Below are 18,364 nucleotides of genomic sequence, written 5' to 3' on the forward strand. Positions count from 1 at the left end.
CCCCAGGCTCCCTGTTAGAGTCCTAGATTGGATCGCCCACTTCCCTCCCACAATCCTGTAGAAGATTGGGATACAAGTGTCCTTTGGCAGCCGGGGTGAATCCTACATGAACTGGGCCCAATTCACAACGGAATGACGACAGCCAGCAAGGATTCCTTCTAACCTGCAGCCATCAGCTGCCTTCGTGGTTTTGAGCCACATGAATATGAGGAGCTTGACACAAGCTGGAGGGAACAGGGAGGGAATGGGCCCATAGGCAATACCAAGACAAAGAAGCAATTCCCCTTTTGTTACTGGGAAATTGCCCTTTGGCCAAAAAGATTCAAGGTGCTCCTGAGCCACCTGAACACCATCATTCTCCTCCAGTTCCGGGAAGCAGGGAACCTATCACAGTCGCCTCTTAGCACTTTCCCCCCACCCGAGAACCTGGTGTGGCCTCTCAGTATCTCTAATGAAAGTAAACAAAGTGGAATTCTTTTCTCGAGTTTAAAAGGCAAATCATGATGGCGTTTTTTCCAGACATACATGAACTCCACACTCCAACCGGTTTACAATTCTTTAAGTACCTGATTTACAACCCAAGGGGAAAATGTTTTAAAAACCTTGCAATTCGCATGGAAAGCTTGCCTACTCTGCAGAGCTGATCACCAGGGCTCCGTAGACAGGGGGCTGGAGTCTCTGGGGGAAGATGAAAAATATGGGAGCAACTCAAGGAGGCCATGAGTTGCAAAGAACTGGGGGAGCAGAGGCCAAGGCTGGGAAGCAGGCCCCTCTTCCTCTCCAGCCATGGCACACTTGAGAGGCACTTGCCAATGGTGTCCACATGGCGGGGAGGAGAGAGGTGACCCGGGAAAGGAGGAGGATGGAGTTCCAAGGGGCCTCCTCCTGGGAGTCCTTGCTGCCTCCCACCTTCACAGAACTACTCTGCGCAGGATTGCTGGTGCATTCTTCATGCAGTTGTTCATTCATACATTCATTCATTCATTCATTCCTTCCTTCACACTTACTGAGCACCATATGCCTGGCCCCCAGCTACAGGCCAGGGTGCAGGGGTGAGTAAGATAGCGCCCCTGCTTCCCTTCTAATGGGGGAGAGAAGGGAGGGCGTAGACAGACAAATCATTAAATCCACATGGTTAACATGCTCCAAAGGAAACAGACACAGGGCTGAGACAGAGGAATAAGGGAGTGGGAGTTGGACATCCAGGCAGGAGCCTTGAAGGACATGGCAAATCCAGAGTTTCGTTCCCACGCAACCCATGGGAGGGTTTTAAGCAGGGAAATCCACGATCCAAGATAAGAAGACCACCAAGGGCTCGATGCTAGTACCTCTCACTAAAATACTACTACTAGTCTAGCTTTCAAGAGCTACTATACACCAGGCTCTGCGCTCGAAGCTTCCAAACCCTATTTCTCATGGCGACCCCACTTGGTAGGATACTGGTGGCCACATTTTCTAGATAAGGGAACAGAAGCTCGGAGAACACAGGCAGCCTGCAGATCCTCCGGCTGCTGAGTGGCGGGGAGGAATCTAAACCCAAGCCTGTCTGATGGGACAGCCGTGGTTTCTCCCTCTACACCTCATCTATATACAACCACGTGTTGTCCTCAGATTATTCCAGATGCATAAATGACACGCCCCCACTAAATTCTAGGTATCTCAATGGCAGGACTTATACCGTCCTCTGACATCTCCCACAGTCCTGGGCACATAGGTAAGCACTCATTAAGTACAGCTGGTTTATTGCTAGACTGAAAGGAAAAGGGGTGCCTACCTCCAAATTATGTTGTGTCTTCATGATGGGGACACTTTAGCCACTTGGTGATGAGTGACAGCTAATACAAAGAAGGATGCAAGGCGCCACCAGGGCTCCAAACAGGACCCTGCAGGTCATCCACACACAAGGTGCCGGGTTGAGGGGCAAGTGAAAGGCCTCCAGCCCACTCATTCCTCACGGAGCCACCAGTCTGGGGGCTGCTTCAGGCCAGGAGGGGAGCCTTCTCAAACTCATCCACCTAGAAGGAGGCCTGTTTCTAATTCAGACAGATGTGCCTTTTAGATTAGCAATGGGCCTGGCTACATTTATTATGCACCCACTATGTGCCAGGCACTGGGCTAAAGGCTCAGTCACATAGCGTCATCGTACTGAACCCTCTCAGCAACCCATAAAATGAGAACTATGATGAGCCCTAGATGAGAGACAGAAGTTTGACGGAGATAAGTGATCAGCTCGAGATCACACAGTCATCAGCGGCTGGAACAGAATGCAGACCCAGGTGGTCTGGATCCAGGGCTCCCTCTCGAACATGGCACACAGCATGCCGCTTTCCATTTCTTTCACAAAATGAGTCTGAGAGTTATGTGGACCCACAGGTTGGAATCTCAGGGGCCTGATAGATATGGGCTTCCACCCCCATCCGCACTCCCCACCCACCACTCCAAGCCCCAGGGTTTTTTTTTTAATAACAGCTTTATGGAGATAGAATTCATCTATCACACAATTCACCCATTTAAAATGTACAGTTCAGGGGTTTTTAGTATATTCACGGAGTTGTACTATCATCACCACAAACAGTTTTAGAACATTCTCGTCACCCCAAAAATGAACCCCATACCCATTAGCAGCCACTCCCAATTTACTGCCAACCCACCCTAGCCCTAGGCAACCATTAACCTATTTTCTGTCTCTCTGGATTCACCTACATTTCATAGAAATGGAATCATACAATATACGATCTTTTCTTTCACTTAGCATAATGTTTTCAAGCTTCATCCATGTTGTAGCATGTGTCAGTATTTCATTTCGTTTTATTGCTGAATAATAATCTATAAATATTCCATAAATAAAATTATGGAATGGATCACAAACAATATTCCATAAATAAAATGAACGTTCCATATTTTATTTATCTATTCATCCACTGATGGACATTTGGGTTGCTTCTACTTTGGGGCTCTCAGGAATCATGCTGCTGTGAACCTTGGTGAGCAACTTTCTGTGTGGACATGTGTTTGCATTTCTCGCAGGCAGATCCAGGAGTGGAACTGCCCATCCCTGTTTTAACATGCAGTTAAAAGTGCACCGAAGAGCCTTGCCGCGAAGTCAACATCTGGCTGCTCCTGGGCCGTTTCCAGAGAATTTTATCAATACAGCCAGACTCCACTCATGGGTGGGTCATCTGGCTCGGCCCCTCCTATTCCAGAGCCCGGGATCTCCTCATTCCTGCACTGTACAGTGTCGTCTGGGCCAGCGCGATGATAAATGCATTCTGCTTTAAAGCAGATACTTCACAAATCATAACTTACAGATGCTCCAGGACTTTCATGTGGGAAAGACAAATGAGACTTATGCTGTCTGACTCCAGAGCCACTGAGGACAGGAAGCCAGGGCCAGAAAGCCGACCAGCCCTGGATAGATGTCTCTCCCTCCCTAACGTATGCATGCAAATGTAACAGAAGGGGAATTCGTGCACGGAGGGGTCTGCCTGGCTTCGCGGACTTTGCTACGTAACCTGCCATTCATTTCCAGCCATGGTGTCTCCTTCCCGACAAATCGGAAAGTTCCTTGAGATCAGGGATGATGACCTGCACCCTCTACATCTCCTAACAGAGTCCCCTGCTCAATGTATTCACTTCAGTTCCATCCTACAAGCCTTTGCTGAGGACCTACTACGTGCCTGGCACTATGCCAGGTGCTGAGAGTAGGCTCCAGATGGTTAGACAGGGCTTACCAACAGACAAGACACAGGGACCCACCCTTATCTCCTGCTGCCTCCCAGGAGGAAGCACCATGCAGAGGTCGTGGCGTGGTGTGCGTGCACTTCTGTCTGCAGATAGGGAAGTGAACAACTGACCTCTCCAGGCCCCCTACAGATTCTAGAATCTGAGGCTGCTTAAGGAACAAAGAACTCAGTGCGCGTCCAGGTAGAGAGCTCCCTGATTCACTGAAACACAGTCAAGGCCCCACAAGGGGAGAGTTCGCCAGAAGCAGACATATTTCTCATCCCTCATGTGGTTCCCATCCTTATCTTCTCACACCTCAGATCTTGGGAAAACCTCCAGGCTGGCCTCCTGCTCCAAGCCAGCACACCAGATAGAAGGGCTCAGAGCCCCGCTGAGAGCAGAACCCAGCTCGACCCCCCAGAGGAAGGGAGACGGTCAAGGCCTCTGCCGTCACACTGCCTGGGTCCTAACCCTGACTCTGCTGCTGAATGTGACCTTGGGCAGGCTAGTAAACCTCTCTGTGGCTCAGTTTCTTCATCCAGAAAATGGGACCATAACAGGATTGTTACAAGGATTAAATCAGTTAATATGTACCTGGCATGTTATAAGCACTCAAGAAGTATCAGCTAATAGTATCATCATTATTAACTATTATTGTTACCCTCATCCCATCTTACCAATCTTGCCTCCTACTCTGTCACAGCACAAGCTCTGCATTCCAAGCAATCTGGCCTGCCCACCTGGAAGCTTCTCTCTGCCTGAGATGCCCCATATTTCAGTCTTCTGAAACCCTAATCAAGGGCCATCTTCAACAGCGCTTGCCCCCTCAATCCTACAGTAAGTACTCCACGGCCCCTTCTCTTCATCCCCTTCCTGAGCAGCAACAAGAAACTCCCCAGAAAAAGAAGCATCCCTTAGCTGGTCTTCTTGTACCGAGAGTGAAGTACCACACCCAAGGCCAGAGGTCACCAGCTGTGTAACAGAAGGAATGTTCTCCATTTCTCTGCTGCAATGGGCTTCAAAATAGATAGACTTGTTTGACACCGTCTAGGTGTATGGCCCTGGGCAAATGACTTTATCTCCCTAAGCATCTTTTACCCCTTCTGTTAAATGGACCTAACTAGTGTGCATACCTCCTGGGGTGGTTGTGAGGATTAAGTGAGAGAAAATGTCTGTAGAGCACTTAGCAGGGTGCGACACACCCCAAGCTCTTAACAATATCAGCTGGTAGCAATAATAGCAGCAGTGGCAATACGGGGAGGGGTGTTCCTGTCCAGGATCGAACGCAATTTAATGGACCAAGCTTCAAGGAGCTACGCTCCAACTTGAAAATCATCTGAAATAAGAGAGTCCTGCAGAGAAGAGGGACCCACGGCCTAGGCACTGCTCACACTGTCTCTTCCAGCAGACATAAGCTCCTCGGGTTTATTCACGTCTATGTCCCATGAATAACATAGTGAGAAGCATATGGCAGACGGCAATAAATCTTTGTTCAACTGAACAGAATTAGCTCAATATCTGTAAGTACATTTCATCTTTGCTACTAGATGAGAAGCTCTTTAAGAGTGAGGATCATGTCTTGCTCTTGTAAAGATTTATTAAATGAGTGATGGAAAAATACTAACTCTAGAATCAGGTTGCTTAGACCCCGCTCAGTCACCTACCAGCTGGGCAACCTCAGGAAAGTCACTTAACACTTCCATGCCTTACTTCCCCCACCTCCAGGATGAGACATTTGGACCAAACGTTTGCCAACGTCCCTTACTCCCTGAAACTGGGTTTGGGCCTCAGCCGCAACATGGCACCTCAGCCACCGTGTATACAGCAGCCACACACCCCCTGGCACGGCAGGCCAGCTTACTAAATTGGGCCCCTGATCTGTGGTTTTTCCAGCACCAGGCTGTGAATAACCTTGGGCCAGTGCTTAAAACACCCATTTCTGGTCAAATCACTTCCCTGGCTGAGTGAAGATGCCCCATTACCTAGTCTAGAGCTCTGGTACCTGGGGACATCATGGCAAACTGGGGGCACACTCTGCCCACCAGTCCTCCACTTCCATGCCGGACCCCTCCCTCCCAGAGACCTTGCCTCCCACTCATGCCCCACCATATCCTGCTCACAGGAGAAAACCTGGTGCAGAGGGAAAGTTGAACTTGGCCCTTGACGGTGAGGTGATCACATGATACCTCTCGCCAAAATGTTGTTTTTGGTTTGGGGGTTTTGGCAATACTTTGTGCAGCCTGAAGGTCCAGGGAGCTTGGCTCAAAGAAAATGCACACCATGTTATGACAGAGGAGCTCCTCTCCACAGCCCTGCCCAATATTGTATCAAAACAGAAGTTGTGCAATAAACAAAGCCCAAATTCAAGGCTTTAGAGATGTGTTCAGATCTTATCAGAATCTGGCTGATTGTCTTGGCTTCCTATGGGCCCATTTCCCTAATTAACCTCATATTCCCTAATTAACCTGAAAAGTCTATTATTTCCCCCTACCTCTCTCTCAGTGATACAAGGCTAATTGTCCAATGCATCATGTCTCTCTGATGGTCTTAAATCTAAATGAAAGTCCAAGGGAGATGAGAAAAACATCTGCTAAAAGAGGGAATGACATTGGCTAATTTCCCCTTTTGAGGCTTTCTATAGATTATTCTGTGCTTAGAACAAGTCCGCGAAGTTGGTACTATCAGCAGCCCATTTTACAGATGAGGAAGCTGAGGTTTTAAAAAGTGACATAGCCGGGGGCTGGCCCCGTGGCTGAGTGGTTAAGTCTGTGCGCTCCACTGCAGGCGGCCCAGTGTTTCGTTGGTTCGAATCCTGGGCACGGACATGGCACTGCTCATCAAACCACGCTGAGGCAGCGTCCCACATGCTACAACTAGAAGGACCCACAACGAAGAATATACAACTATGTACTGGGGGGCTTTGGGGAGAAAAAGGAAAAAAAAATAAAATCTTTAAAAAAAAAAAAGTGACATAGCCGATGCAAGGTCACAAAGCAGTAAAGGATCAGTCAGGATAGGAACCTAAGGCAGGGCTCTTAGCCCTTTTGCAAGAGAGCCTCATTGTTAAGCTTGCTAATCTCTGGAACAACCCACTTTGAGTCCTGGTCTCATGGACATGTCAGGCAGAGGCCACAAGACCACATTGGGGAATGAAGAGGGGAGGATGCCCGGACCACGCAGGGGGCAAACTCCAAGTTCCTGATACTGCAGCTCTCTCCGGAACTGCCTTTCACAGAACATAGAAGGTGATGGCGTGTGGTGTTGTGTTTGACTCAGAAGGCCCTTCCAGACGTGCAATCAAAAGCCACAACATTCTCATTTTTAAACACTTCTCTGTCTGTGAGCTGCTTTCAACAGGCATGCTGATCCCACAGCATCTCACGCCCCGGACTTTGGCCACTCACACTGGCAAGGCGGCTTCAAGCCACTGCTCCTCTTGAGAGGTGCCATAAAAGGCATGGGGACAAACAGAAACAAAACACCACTTTGGAATTCTACCTGAAGATTGAAAAGGCAGAACAGAGACTTCACTCTCTCAAGTCTCCTTAATTGCCCCTCAAAAGCAAGCTGTAGATATTTCGTGCATCCTTAGAAACTGAGGAAAACTCCAAGTCCACACTTCAGATGAAAACGTCTTGCTGCTCTTGACGGATTCTGAGTCACCAGGCACTGTACAGGCAAGAACAACTTGCTGACCAATTTTTTACGTGTTTGTTTTATTTTCTGTCGAGCCAGGCACAGGGAATTTTCCACCTGACAATCCCTGTTTCTCACTTAAGTTCTCACACCATCTGAGAGCAGTGCGCTCAGCAAGGGGAGGACTCAAGGCCAAGGCGGCCTGCCCATCACCCGACCTCAGTTTTCCCATCTGTTTACTGCAAGGTTTTCACCAGCTGACTCTGCTAACGTTCAAAACTTATCTATCGAATAGAAAGCAGTTTGGGGATTGCCAGCTTCCGGGCCTGGATCTGCCACCGGATTCAAAATCTTTACATAATTTTTGAGTAAAACAAGAGATTTAGCTGAAATTAATAGCACAATGGGAAACCGCACTAGAGATGGACAATAACAGCAAGACTCAAGTCTGGCGGCAGAGAAACGAGCCTCTTCCGTTCTCAGGGCGCCCCCTAGTGGTCCTTCTGCTAAATCCCGACGGAATGTTCGGAGTTTCTGCAAATGAAAGAGACACCCACCACAAGAGAAAGGCAGGCTCCGGTCTACTGATGCAATCCCTTTCGCTGTAACCTAGTCTGGGGATCAGGCAGCCAGAGGAATGCCTGACAGGAAGCCCCACTGAAGCTCAGAAAGGTGTCTGCCATGAGACAAGGTTTCACTCTTCCAGTTTGCAGCAGCTCCCCAGCTTTCAGGCTTCTGTGTCCCCTCACAGAGCCCAGACACACCCTTACCACTCAACCCTTCACGAGCTCACATCCTCAACCTGCAGCTCGAAGCGCGTCTGTTTTTCATTATTCCGCTTTCCAACTTCCCAGTGCGATTCTTCAACAGCTATTAAGACAACATGAGCAAGGAGCTAAGCTTAGTTTTTGCTTATTCAACGTCCAGCCTGGGGAATATCACCTCAGAAGGAAGGCATGAATGAAGTGCACGTTTCTCAACCTCTTCCTCCACAAACCCGCACGGCTGTTCCTCGGAAGGTCATCTTTACAACTATCTCCTCCTTAAAATTTTCAACCTACAAAAATGGCACCTGCGCATAGTGAATTCTCAACGACTTGCTTGCTGTAGAATTTCTTTATGGGAGACAGCTTAAAAATACAACGTCTCAAATTTCCAATTAACCTATAACAAGACTTTTTTTTTTTTAAGCTAGGGGATAAAGTTGTATCAACCCAAACAGTGAAGCTTAGAATGAGGGAGTTCTCCAAGCATCCAAATATTTGAGAATTGGGGGGGCTGAACCTTCCGATTGGTGCCCCATTTTTTCCAGAGAACTGATGCTGCACAGATGCAAAAGCAATAGATCAGCATCAACCTACAACTTCATTTGACAGTTCATTTTGCTTTTTCCCTGTGGTCATTTAAGTTTATAAGCAACCCTGGGCCCCGAAACACCCCCAAAAGTGTACACAAGGAGTCCTATAATTAGTTCCTGACTTTGGCTCTAAATCGACTAAAATACATCTAACATGCTTCAAATCAAAGAACCATGTTAATTTTTTGCCACACACCACACAAAATCTTTCTGGAACAGTCACTTTGAACCCAGCCCGCTAGCCACAAGCAGTGTGGATTTCAAGTGCCTGTTCTGCAGAAAGGAAAATGACAACAAACCAAGTCTGGGACAATGCAGAGACCCCAAGGCACTGAAGGTGCTCCCTGGGGATGTGCAAATGGTGCTGGGACTCTGGCAGGATTTCAGCTGTCACAAAGCGTGGGGCGGCTGGGCCAGACCCCTTAAGCAACTTAGTAGCCCTGCAGTCAGGACCTGAAATGCAGTTGAGTCCCTGCAACTCAGCGTCTGTGCGGCTCCCTATGCCCTGGGCATTTCAGTCCTCCCAGAAGCCATACGCTAACTGTCACAACCCTCAGGCGTGCAGCAGCCTTCGCTTTTGCTCCCTAACCTTCACTCTTAAAAACAGGCAGAAGCCTGCCCTCCCTTGCAGCAGACGGCAGCACCGGGGTGATGAGGAGTAGAAGGGAGGATGCAAGGGGAGAGGGAGTCGCATTCATCCATAGGACATTGGACTTGGGGGACCAGCTCTGAGCTGAGGATGTGGGTCTGTCTGGAGTTAGAGCAATAAGGCATTCCAGGGCACGGTCTGAATGCGTGCCCGCGAGGGAGAATCCGCTGGTCCCAACGTTGCAAAGTGTTTGCAAATCATAAACACTACTTTGCTGCTGGGATAAAAACCCCCAAAATATGCGCAGACAGGATGTAACAAGTGTTTCGGGAGAGAGACACGCCTGAGTCGCGGGGAGCTGGGGGGAGAGCGAGGAGTCTGTCTGGGGGGTCCCGGGAAACCCCTTCCCGGACAAGAAAGCCTCCGTGCCCAAGACCCCCACCCCGCGCGCCCTCGGTCCCCAGCCCTGTCCAGTCCGCGCCCCTCAGGGTTCTCCCCACTCACCACTCGGCCCGAAAACCTCTCGGTGGCCCTCTTGACTTTGCCATAGGTGCCTTTGCCCAGGGTCTCCTGCAGCTCGTAGCGGTGCTTCAAGTTGTGCTTGTGGTGATGCCGCTTCACCCCGTGCGGCTTCCTGGGCTCCGGGGCCGCCGCTGCTGCGGGGGCTGCAGTCGCCCCCGTCCCCGCCTCCGGGAGAGAGCCCGGCGCCCCCGGCCCCAAGTCGGGGCCGTCCCCAGCCGCGGGTGCAGCGGCCCCCTCCATGTCTAAACGCGGGGCGAGCCGGGCTGGAGAGGGCAGGACCGGGCGCAGCGCTCGGGGAGTCGGGGTCCCCGTGGAGGCAAGCCGGGGTGCGCTCAAGGTCGCCCCCGCAGCATCGGGGAGGCGGCCCGATCCCGCTCAGGCTGCGGCTCGGTCACTGGCGGCGGCGGGGACGGCACATCTGGCGCCGCCGGCGCGCACGGTCCGCGCACCGCCCACCGGCCGCGGCGAGCTGCGGATCGGCGGGCGAGGTGGCGGCGGTGGCAGGGGAGGCGGTGGTGTTCGCGGGAGGGAGGGAAGAGGGGTGGCTCCGCGCGCCGGAGGGGGAGTGTTATGTGGGGCGCCGCGCCCCCCGACCCCTCCCCCGGAGGACGGCAGACGGGCGGGGGCGGGGACGGCGCGCTCGCCGGGCCCCGGGGAGGGGCGCGAGGGGCGGCGTGCCCGGGGCTTCCCCACCTCACCGCCGCCCCTGGGGCCCCGGGCCACCCCGCGCTGGGAGGGGGATGGGCGCGTGTCGCGACGCGCCCTTTGTGCCGCGCGGTGTAGGCCGCAGCGGCGGCCAGGGGGCTTTGTCCTCGCTCGGCCGGGATGGGGACGGGGGGGTTCCAAGCCCGGGCGCCCCCTCCCCGGGCTCGCCCGCCGCAGCTACCGCGGGCCCGTCGCCGCCGCCGCCGCCTGCTCCGGCCGCTCGGCTTCCCTTCCTGCTCGCGCCCGGGCGGCGGCGGCTCGCTGAGCCCCGGGCCCGGGGAAGCGAGAGCGCGCCGAGCTGGGGGCCGCCGGGGCCCGCTCGCGATCCGGCCGGGGGGGGCCCGGGTCCGGGCGCCCCTTCATTTTCTTTCGGGTGTCTCGGCGGCCGCCAGGCCGGGGATGGGGGAAAGGCTGGGGGGGCAGGGCGGGTGTTGGGTTACAGGCGGTGAGTCACGGCCCCCTCCCGGCGCAGTGCGCGCCCTGCCCGCCTAGCCAGGGCTGGCACCCCCGCCGCGCGCGCCCCCGCCTCGGGCTGGGGAAGGGCCGCCCGCCCCGAGAACCCCGAGAGGGGCGCCGGGACCCCGGCCCCGCGGGCTCCCCGAAGCAAGGCGGAGGAAGGGAGGCTCCGAGGCCGACGCTGGGCCCGCCGCCGGCCCTGCCACACCAGCCCGGACTCCGGCCGGCGGGGCAGCAGCCGCCTGGGAGCAGAGGAGAGTTGGGGGCGTGGGGGAGACGGGGCGCCCACCCTGACCGCCGAGGCTGCCTTCGGAGGTGGGCAAACCAGGGACCTCGGATGGAGCCGGGGCCGGGGCCTGCGACTTGCAGGCCTCTTGGCCCCTCGGGCCCTGGCAGTTTTCCTTTAAGTGAAAGGGCCGGATCCTGGAGATGGTAACAGCCAAGGTACCCCCGCAATCCGAGGGTCAGGCAGGGAGGGCCTCCACCGCGGCGAGGCTGCCTCCGTCCTCCTAAGAAGCGGCGAGTAAAAATAAGGGAAAAAGCAAGAGGAAAAGAGGCCTCAGGGAATTTTTTTATGAACGGTGCAGTAGACCAGACTGGGATAGGAAGAGAGGTATGAAGAATGTCTGGTGCGTTCTGCACATCCACTGGTGCTTCTTTACGTTTCCTCCCGTGAGCTGGCTCGACCTTCCTCCGCAGCTCTCGGGTTCATCCTTTGTGCATTCCTGCTGTCTTCACTCCTGTCTACCCCTTATCACCTTACCCTGCACTCCTGCACAAGCCGGTCCTCCCCGGGAGCCCCCTCCTTGCTGCCAGAGTAAGGGCCTAAAACGCTGCCATCATCATATCCTCCATGGTGTGCCTCTGCCACACTCCAGTGCTTGGTATTCTTGTCTGTCCCAACTTTTCTGCTGATGCTTGACATAAACCCCTCTGCCCCTTCCTGACTTCCCCAGAAGCACACTGGTTATTGCATAATACAAACGCAAAGGCCGTGTTTATTCAATCCCTATTCCATCCTCCACCCTTGCAGGGCCTCCCTGCCCACCTCCTGAAACTATAGTCTGCTTTTAGACAAAGTCTAGACATTGTGCGAGCAGATTAAAGAGTCAGAGCGAATATTATGCACATTGAGCCGGGCTCCCCAGTGGATGGGCTGTGTGACCTTGGTCATATGACTTAACCTCTCAGAGCTTCAGTTTCTCCTTCTTAGAATATGGGTTAGCAGATCTGTTTGCAGATAAACAGATTGTGTCCTAGTGGTAATTAAAACTGTTCACCAAATATTTTCTGGTTCTTCCCCTCCCCAAGGATGTGGTGGGAATCCACTACCCCATCCTCTTGAAATTAGGTGAGGCCGTATGACTTGCTTAGGCCAATGGAATGAGCAAAAGTGATATGCGTTGTTTTCAGGTGGCAACTTTTAAGAGCCAATGGACAAATCCCCGTGTCTTGACAATTCAGAGAGGACAGTCTTAGCAATCCTATCTTGACACCCATGGAAGTACAGAGATAAAGCCTCCCCCAGCCAGCCTGGGTCTCTAAAGATGGCTGAGCAGTCCCACCTAACCTGCATTAGAAAAGTAGTGTGAGCAATATTAAATGTGTTTGTGTTAAACCAGTGAGATTTGGTGGATTGTTTGTTATGGCAGCATAACCTAGCTTATTCTGGCTGATAGTGTTGCTTCCGTGGGCCTGGGACTTAATCAGTGTTTGTTGAATGAATAACCCCCACCATATGCTGGTACCACCATGACAGTAAACCCTCCTCTGTAAGGTGGCTGTTAGAATCCCTATTTTCAATTGAGGAAACCATTTCAGAAAGGTTGAGTGATTTGCCTGAGATTACACAGCTTATAAATAGCAGCACCAGGATTTAAACCCTACCTGTGCGGTGCCAAAGCTGGTGCTCTTCCTCCTCCATGGGGGCTGTGCTGCCTCTCCTTAAAAGGGAAGGATGGAAACACCCAATACATGCCTGGCACGCAGTCATGCCCAAGCGCTGGGAGTTCCTCTCCAGACTGAATTCCTATAGCATTTATAACTCAAACCACACTTTAGCACAATGTTATCATGCATTGTGTTCGAGTGTTTTCACGTAGACAAAGCATTTCCTCCAACAAGATCCCACGCTCCTTGATTTAGAGCTTGAGTTCTGGAGTCACACTGCCTGGGTTCAAATCCCTGTTCCACCACCAGGAATTGACCATCTTGGACAATTCTTTTCCCTCTCTGTGCCCCGGTTCTCTCATCTACAAAATGGTGATAGGCATAACATAGGTGGTATTGACGGTGATAACAATAATAAGTTGCACGGGGTTGGTATGAGGATTAAGGGATAGAATATATACACTCAATAAATCATGGCTATTAATATTATATTTATTTGTCGTCTTCCACGGCTCCTGCTAGAATTCAGGCAATTATAAGCAGTTTAATCACACTACTTGATTAGACTGGTTTCTGGCTTCATTCTGGATATGGGACAGATGTTGTAACATCTGCAATTGGAAGCATGACATCCACACTGTCCTACAACTTATATTTAAATAAGGCTCATTACTTGTTCTTTATTACACTTTCTATTTCCAAAGCAATTTAAAAGAAAGGAGGTATGTTGCTTTCTTGAGAAATCTTTGTTCATAAAACACAGTAATACCAGTTATCATTGATCTACTATCTACTGTCTGCCAGGACCTTTATATGTATTGTCTCTAATCATCACAAAACTGCAAGGTGGGCGAGGTGATCCCCATTTGGCTGTTAAGAACACTGAGTCTCAAAGAAGTTAAGTTGCTTGTGATGAGGAAGGCACTGCCTGAATCAAGATTTGGAGCCAGGTCTCTGACTCTAAGGCTTTGCTCTGACCCCTATTCCAAGCTGCCTGACATCCCAGCTCCCATCCCGTGCTTTGAGTGACACCACACCAGTCTTCCATTTGTCTAGAAGAGCATTTGGAAAGTCACCTAAGCTTGTGACTTCTAACCTGAGTATGTTATCTGGTACACGTCTTACATTAAAGAGCAACCTAAGAAGTTACTTATTCTTCACCCTGGCGGAAGATTGCTAGCTGCGCACCACATATTCATGCTTCTCCTTCCATAGGGAGCAGACTGACAGCTCGCAGCTGGAGATCTATTTCCCAGCCTCCCTTGCATCCAAGCGTGGCCATGTGACTAGTTCTCTCTAATGGCATATGAGCAAAAGTAATGTTCATTACTTCTAGGCCAGTAATTAAAAAATGGGTATGCCTTCCGCAATTTGCCTAGCTGGAGGCAGAGGACTCCCAGGCCCCAGAGTACGGTGGAGTCACTAGATAAAAGACACCTGTGTCTCTGCATCACCCGGAGGAATAAAGCCACTTCCTGACCTGATGTTGGACTGGTACATGAGTGAGAAATAAACTTCTATTGTGTTAAGCTCCTGGAATTAGAGAGTTGTTACAGCAGCTAAAAGTGCCCTAATACATACAGCTCACAGTAAGTTTGAATTTACATATAAAAAGCAAAAGGGCAGATTATAACAACCATCTAAATAGTTGGAACCAAAAATGCCACTTTTATATTCTCTGTCTACTTACTTAAGGAGAAAGTAGATTATTTGGAGCCAGAGTGTTTCCTTTCATTTTTTCTGGATTACGTGTATCAGAGATCAAATAAGAGGAGTATTCAAGGTCATAAAACAGTGAGGAACAAACTTATTCATTCAACAATATTTCTTATTTCCCACTACATACCAGGCACCCAGGGCTCGGGGTGCACTGGGACAAGACAGGCGTGGTCTCACCTTTATAAAGCTTCCAGTCTGTGGATACTAAACACAATTTATAGCATTCAACTGACCTCTGGCCACCCCACTTCTTGGGAGAACGCAGGCTATTTGAATGTGGAATAGATAACTAAAATAAAAACCAAAATTTACTCACAAATCAAAACAGAAAGCTATGTTTCTCCCCCTGCTAAGTGGCTAGAGAAAGAGTCAAGAGGGTGGTTAAGAGCATAGACCAGAATCAAAACCGGCTGAGTTCAAATCCTGCCTCCACCACTGTCAAGCTGTGTGATCCTGGGCAGCTTCCTCTGTGTTTCTCAGTTTCTCCATCTTTAAAGTGGGCACATTAGTCATACCTAGCTCAAAGGGTTTTTGTGGAGAATTGGTTGAGTTAATGCAAAAAAAAAGGAAAACTCCTAAAAACAGCACGAGATGCATTATAGCACCCAATAAAAGTCAGCTGCTAATGTTATTTGCTGCGTTTCCAGCGGTGGTATATTTTGTGTAGAAAAGCTTACAAGGGAAGACCTTTTTATGGGGGTTGATAGATGGTGACACCAGGAAACAGAATTATGAGTAGAATCTGTCCAAATTACAAGGATTCAACTGAAATAATCCGATTGAGATCTCACTTTCCATTTTTCTCATCTATTTGGTGACTGAGAGGGCAGAATGATCATGTTTGGGAAGAGCATCAGTTTGAGTACCCACCGTAGCATGGGGACAATCACAGGACAAGAGGCAGGGCTTCCAGGCCCTGCTGGACCGCTGATGCTGCCTCGGGCAGGTGCCTTCACCTCTCTGTGGGATGCTGTCATCAGATGAGATGACCTATGATGAGCCTCTGGCACTGACAGTTCTTGATTCCTTCCAGAGATTCAGTCTTACGTTCCTTGCACACTCCTTCTCTTCCTCCCTTCTCTGGGCATGTGTGAAGAGGATGGGGCAAGCAGATGATTGACAGCAGCTTGGTTTACTTTGTTTTCTCTGTCCTAAACTTTAGCCTGAAGAATAAGATAGTGTCTTCCTGAGAGAATAAAGCAGCCAAGATCCATTGGAAGGTTCTATCATCAAGAAAGGAAACTGAAATGTGATAAATTCCCCGTCAACAGGGAAAGCACTGGCAGGACTCCAGAAACAGAAAGCAACACCGCGTCACCCTGGAAAGAGTGGCCGCCAGAAGTCAAGAGAGTAGATCCGTCACATGCAGGGATGCGCTGGGGTCAGGTGCGAGAACTCTCACTGGCCACAACGGAAGAGCCTTTCTGTCCCATACAGAAGTGAACCAGAACAAGGTCCCTGCCTTCATCAGGTTTGCAGATAGACAGTGAGCCCTGAACAAATAAGTGTATTGCCTGTCAGGTACTAGGAAGGGCTGGCAGAAGAATAAAGCGGGTTAAGGCGGTAGAGAATGATGAAGGTGGCAAGGGGAACACTTTCTGGTAAGGTGACACTTGAGCAGAGGCCCCAAGAAAGTGAGGGAGTATACCATCTGGATATCTCGGGGACAATATGGATATCTGGGAGAACAGCCTCCCAGGCATAGTGAGTGCCAAGGCCCTGAGGCAGGAATATCCTTGGCACGTTCATGAAACAGTGAGGAGGTCATTGTGAGTGGAGGGAATAGGAAGAGAGGAGTAGGAGTTGAGGCCAGAGAGGTAACAAAGGACCAGATCCTGAAAGGCTTTGTGGAATGATGTAAGACATTTATTCTGAGTCAGGCAGGAAGCCATTGGCCAATTCTGATTAGAGCGATGACATAATCAGACTTGGGTTTGAAAGTTCTTCCTCTGGCCACTGTATAGACAATAGACTTGGAGAGAGAGGGTTATGATTTGGGGGGCATGGGGGGGGGGACTATGACAAATGCTAAGGAGAGGCACCTACAAGAACTACAGAGCAAGAACTCCAACACTCAGTCAGTCTCCTCAGTGCCATCCCTCCTCCATGGTCACCATAATTCATTCTGAGAATACACATCTGTCTGACCCTGTGCCTCCCTCCTCCAGGATGCTGCTGGTGGTCTTCAGGACAAAGTCCAAACTCCTTAGCCTGGCACACAGGGCAGCATGACAGAGTAACAAGAGCATTGGCGTAACATCAGAAAGACCCAGATTAGAATCCTGCCCTTATTGTTCATCAGCTGTGTGACTTGGCCCAAGTCACTCAACCTCTCTGACTTTGGTTTGTTCTCTTTCCTCCTTGTCCTGGATATTGTTACCTGCATGTCAGTTCCATGAGGACAGGGACTTCGTCCTGTTCCCTGCTGTATATTCAGCCTCAGGAACGATGCCAACACATAGTAGGCAGTCAACACATGTGTGTGGAGTCAATGAATAAGCTAATATAGGAGAAAGCATCCGGCAGAGTGGCTGGCACGCTGGTGCCCAGCAAATGCGCCTTCCCCCTGCGGGGTAATGCTCGTTCCCTGCGTGGTCTGCCCCTAACAGTACTCTGATTTGTATCCACACCACCTCTTCCCACCAGCACTGTACGTTCCAGGGGCACTTCTTGCTGTCTCTCTGCCTTTGCACATGCTGTGCCCAATGCCTGGGACACCCCCTTTCCTGTCCTCCGGATGTCAAACTCCTACTCTTTTTGGAGACCTGGCTTAAGACGTCACCTCTCCTGTGATCTGCACTGGACAGAACTGTCCCCAGGGCACTCAGTTTCTAGGTCTCTTATAGCACTTACCTCATGGAATTACAATTATTCCATTACGTGCCCAGCTCTGCCCCATTGCCGGGAGCTCTAGGATGGTCAGGTCTAGAAGTGCTGTCCAATAGAAATATAACATGAGCTACACATGTCTTTTCGACTTTTCTAGCAGCCACATTAAAACAAGTAAAAACAAAGAGAGAAAGAAATTAATTTTAATAATGTATTTTATTTCCCCTAATGTGTCCAAAACATTATCATTTCAATATACAATCAATATGTAATCAACATAATTTTACATTTTTCTTTTTGTTGTCTCTTTGAAATCCATTGTGTATTTTACACTTTCGGTAAATCTCAATTCAGAGCTAAGTTTTGAATGGTCAAAGTGAAATGTAACTCTAGCAAAACAATAAAGTTCTATTTAACAGGAAAATATTTTAAACTGCTCCAGGGTTTTTTAATTTAAATTTTAGTTAATTGCATAAAATTAAAGTTTTAGTTCCCCAGTCACAGAGGCACATTTCAAGTGCTCAATGGCCACATGTGGCTAGTGGCTACTGTATCCAACAGTACAAATCCAGATCTTAGCCTTCTTTCTAGTAGAGGTATGAGTCTGGCTTGTAATGGGTGCCATATAAACATCAAGTGGATGGATAAATGGATGGATGGATGGGTAGATGGATAGATGGATAAATGGATGGATGGATAGTTGGATGGATGGATAAATGGATGGATAGATGAATTTTACCACCTTTACTTCCTCCCTAGTTTATCTTTCTGTTTCTTACTCTGGAAATGCATAGCCCAGGAAAGAAAGAATGAACTTAAGGGAAAGGGGAATCCATAGAAATATTCTTTGGACTACAATTTTTCAACTTGCCCATTGGGCAAAGTTCAAAAGCATCAAAGTTCTGCTCTCTGACCCATGCAGCTCAGCAACCCAGCTC

The 18,364-nt window shown here is 50.0% G+C and overlaps 1 protein-coding gene across 3 annotated transcripts in view; it reads right to left on the bottom strand.

Annotated features, from left to right (window-relative positions):
• NUAK1 (NUAK family kinase 1) overlaps window positions 1–10,941 on the bottom strand; it is a 73,280-nt gene extending 62,339 nt beyond the window's left edge. For 2 of the 3 annotated variants that reach the window (XM_070507196.1, XM_070507195.1), the window contains exon 1: window positions 9,810–9,949. Coding sequence is in view for 1 of the 3 variants with exons in the window: in XM_014865826.3 (XP_014721312.1) it covers window positions 9,810–10,067 (258 nt within the window). In the remaining 2 variants the exon portion in view is untranslated. Of the gene's footprint in view, window positions 1–9,809 lie in introns of all 3 variants that reach the window. The other variant, XM_014865826.3, reaches the window with a different exon arrangement.
• Window positions 10,942–18,364: the final 7,423 nt, after the last annotated feature.

Source organism: Equus asinus, chromosome 4 (assembly GCF_041296235.1).
Source record: "Equus asinus isolate D_3611 breed Donkey chromosome 4, EquAss-T2T_v2, whole genome shotgun sequence".
NCBI lineage: Eukaryota > Metazoa > Chordata > Mammalia > Perissodactyla > Equidae > Equus > Equus asinus.